A 3,897-nucleotide genomic window follows, 5' to 3' on the forward strand; every position below is an offset into this window, starting at 1 on the left:
GCTGCCGTCTGCCCCGGTCCATATGAATGAATTTCAGACCTTATATCCCCCGCTGCGACATGAGGTAATTCCGCCAACGGCGCCCTGTCTGTCCGAGTGCTCCCATCCCGCTGGAAATAGCTTTTCCAGGGCATTTGCGTGTGTTCTTTTCTTTTCTTTTCTTTTCTCTCTCTCTGTGTGGAAGTCCTTGTGGGAAGTACATGCTAACGATAGCTTTAGCGCAGGAAGCTAACGCTGCCAGCTGGCTGCTGCTGGAAGCGCAGACCTCAACATTCGAAACCTTTTTAAAGCTCATTTTCAAATGACAGTGCCCGAGACGGACGCTTGTGTGTTGTACACAGCAGTCGTTCAAAGGCCGGGCCCCAGGGTGGTGGTTGACTCGGCTGTTGCTCGTGGTGTTTCCACTGATGCTCCCCACCCAATTTCAGACTCTCTACATCTAGTTTCATATCGATTATAAAATGTTAGATGACATACTAGTGCTTTATTCATCCCCCTGAACATCTGTTTCGCGGAAATGACTTGCCATACATGTAAATGGAGCATGTATACATGGGAGACAATGCTCATTGCGTTTTCTCCATGGACCCTTTCCCAAAAGTCACAATTCTACCTGCAAATACTTGTAAACAAAATCAGCTCTAAGGGTCACAGACGTTGTTTCTTCAAATGCTGCTGTAAATGACAAGCCGACGTGGTGCGACAAAGATGTCGCGTACTAAGGGATATGAGTGTTAAAAAATGAGAACTGGTAAGTGCACCGACACCTCACTGAAGCAGCAGTTAAAACGAAGAGCCGCAGCAAGGCGTGGGCTTTTCTTTTGGCAGCCTGCATGTTACCTGATTTAACCAGTGCTGATTGTTGGATTCACCGATCAATTTAGGCGGACACCATTCACCCTCATCTAATAACATGGGCTTGACAGTAGTTCCTTTACCAAAGATTGGTAGTGGGGATTAAAATAATGCAAAATACAATTTAATTTCAAAAGTGACCGTGCTTGGCTAGTGTTTTGCACACTAAATGTGGTTGTTTCGGATATCTAAAAGTCTAAAAGTGGCTTTGTGCATCCCAACACGCAGAATTACACTCAACACACAAAACACCGCATGTCCCTCAGAGACATCAACATTTTAAACCTTTAGGACTAAAATAAAGCGGACACGATCCAGACCCGTTGCTCTGGAGCTGCAAGCAAACTCCATGTGTGAATACAAACGCAGAATATGTTCTGGCTGACTCGGGGATGAGTAAAGACTGTCAGCCTTAAAATTCCTGCAGTGTTCTATGCACGGTGAGTGTAAATAAAAAGATTTTTCTTGATATACAAAAGGAATTCTTCAAATAATTTTTTTTAATGACTTTTGCGATGTGTTTATCACACATGTTCATATCACGATGATGATGAAATTACAATTTGAGGGCATATTTTTCAATCGACAGCTCAGGCATTTTTAAGTAGCATTGAAATCTATACTGCCGAAATGACCATTAGACTGATGTCTGCACCACGCATCTCGCACAATGAGAATGCCCCCCCCAGCCGTAACCTGCTCATATATAGCAAATTGGATAATGATGTCGCAAAGCGCCCCTCTCCACAAACTCGTCTCGCTCCGCTACCCGACCTGAAGTTGTAGAATCTCTGCTACTTCCGGTAATATATATATATTTTTTTCACTAATTCATGCTCCAAATGTAGATCGATAAACTTCCCGGTTCTAACGAGACCTCAACCATGTCCGTGAGTTCAGCGGCCGTCGCGTTCCCATACGCTCTTAGCCCGAAAGATGCCACGAAAAACAATAAAAATCCGAGCAAATACAATAAGTTCCCTGTTGTTTTCAATTATTCATTGGGCTGGTTAAGCTGATCATTTCTTTCATTACCTCAATATTGTGGTCTCAAAAGCCACCAGGATTGCTCTCCAAAATCTGGGGACTAATTCTGTCATTGTGTTTTATATAAAATAAAAGCTAAACCATTTAGACGAGTAATTAAACATGAGTATGACAACAATAGTATGTTGCAGTGCCTGTGTGCCCAATCTCTGTAATGTGCTGTGCTGCTGACTTGGTGGAATTCCTCAGTCTATGGTTGGCGAGCAGTGACACACAGCCACACATTGGCAAGTTGTTTCTCGCCATTTGCCTGCGTTTGCCTGAATTTCAGTAAATTTTACTGTAGCTTTTGACTTCTCTCAGTTGAGTGCACAGCAGTGCCTTTATCATGTATACCCACTCACCTTTATTATTATTATTATTATTATTATTATTATTATAGAGATTATCTCAACAACAGTTTTGTTAAAATTAAAGGGTTGTGTCATTATCTTAAACGATTCTGATGGAAGTGCATCGTATGAGATGCTTTCATCTTGCATCCCAAAATGGCTTCTAAAGGTAAAGATGAGTCCTTAAGCTGATAAATTGGCAAGGGCAACGCAATGAAAGAGCTTTTGAACACCAGCGTGTATGTGATGGGGTCTGACTGGACTCACGATGAGGGGGTGAGACACAGTGTCTATTTAGGCGCAGCCGAGAGGCATCGTCTTAGGCTCGGGTGGAGCTTTTGGCCTCTAGCGCCGTCTCGCCGCGTGGTCCCCAGCTCTCCAGAAGAGACGTTTCAACGGCAAGAGAGACTCCGTCCGACTGGCGCGTAGGTAGAATGGATCTTTTTTGGGTTTTCGCATTCGTTTAGCAGTGGGCGACAGTGGCTGGAGAGAGAGAGCCTGACCTAATTTCTCTGACATTCAGTGCTGAGAGAGGGAGAGGGAAAAGGGAAGTGACACTCGGGGGTGGAATACCGGCCAAAATCGTTCAACTGTGAAGCCGTATCCCCCTTCTGAAGTCACCAATTCCCCTGTGAAAGAGTTGAGCTCGTCGTCGGCACAGATCTCCGCGCATTGACTGTTCAAGTGCCTTTCGCAAGAGGATGACGGTAAAGAATGTGCACGCTGTATTCCATCAGTAGTGTTACATTCCTCTATCACCGTCTCCTCTTTTCCAGGCCTCTGTTCATGTAGACAATTATGGCACCAGGGGACGTGGTGCCAGAGCATGTCAAGCAGCTGAAGTCCAAGGAGAAGCGTAGCGGGACCCGGGCCTCAAAGGGAGATTGTGAGCCCGATGGCTCGTTCATCTTCGAGGCCCACGAGGCGTGGAAGGACTTTCACAACTCCCTCCGGCACTTCTACGAAGTAGGGGAGCTCTGTGATGTCACATTAAAGGTAAGCCACGCGGAAATAGATTTTGTTGAATTCAATTTCTGGGCGGTTATTTGAGGTCAGGGGCTTGGAGTTAAATTGTTTTCCTCAATGAATGTGTTACTTTTACCAAGCATTTATGTAAACATACATGTTTCGTATTGCATGTCTAATATCCATCTCTCTAGTCAATCAGTTGAACACCATAGTGTCGTAAAAAATGATGTTCGTCCTCTTCCTTTTAAGTGTGAACGTTCAGACATTACTTTGTTGCGCTTTGATGTTATGAAAGGGCTTCGTTGAAAATGTTTAAAGTAGTGCTTATCTTGATGGTATGGTAATGGCGGTGAATGTGAGTTAGAGAGAGATGCAGACATTTTGGGTAGTATAGTGATCTTAATTATATTTACATGACCAGTCACTGATATGGGTGTTGTGATCCATCTTTTCAAGTTCTTCTGCCGTTGTCCATACTAGAGGAAACGTCATTTTCATGGAGTACTTTATGGATTTAAGGGTTAATTTTGACACAATAGGTAAAAACTTTTCTTCATGGTCAAATATAATGTGTTGTTATAGTGAGTTGTGGAAGATAAAATAGTTTGGATAGTGATTGCTTTTAAAAATGTTGTCTTTTAGATTTTCTTTTAATAGTGAAACAGACTTTTTTTTTTTAAACCTCTAATTAACA

General features: G+C 43.2%; 1 protein-coding gene across 3 annotated transcripts in view; it reads left to right on the forward strand.

Annotated features, from left to right (window-relative positions):
* Positions 1-3,032: 3,032 nt before the first annotated feature.
* The window catches only part of klhl8 (kelch-like family member 8), a gene marked incomplete at its 5' end in the record, with an annotated part of 11,717 nt that continues 10,852 nt past the window's right edge, over positions 3,033-3,897 (forward strand). For all 3 annotated transcript variants that reach the window (XM_080017337.1, XM_080017338.1, XM_080017339.1), the window contains one exon: positions 3,033-3,230. In XM_080017337.1, coding sequence (XP_079873463.1) covers positions 3,033-3,230 — 198 coding nt within the window. The remainder of the gene's footprint in view (positions 3,231-3,897) is intronic.

This window comes from Zeus faber (assembly GCF_960531495.2).
Source record: "Zeus faber genome assembly, chromosome: 17".
NCBI lineage: Eukaryota > Metazoa > Chordata > Actinopteri > Zeiformes > Zeidae > Zeus > Zeus faber.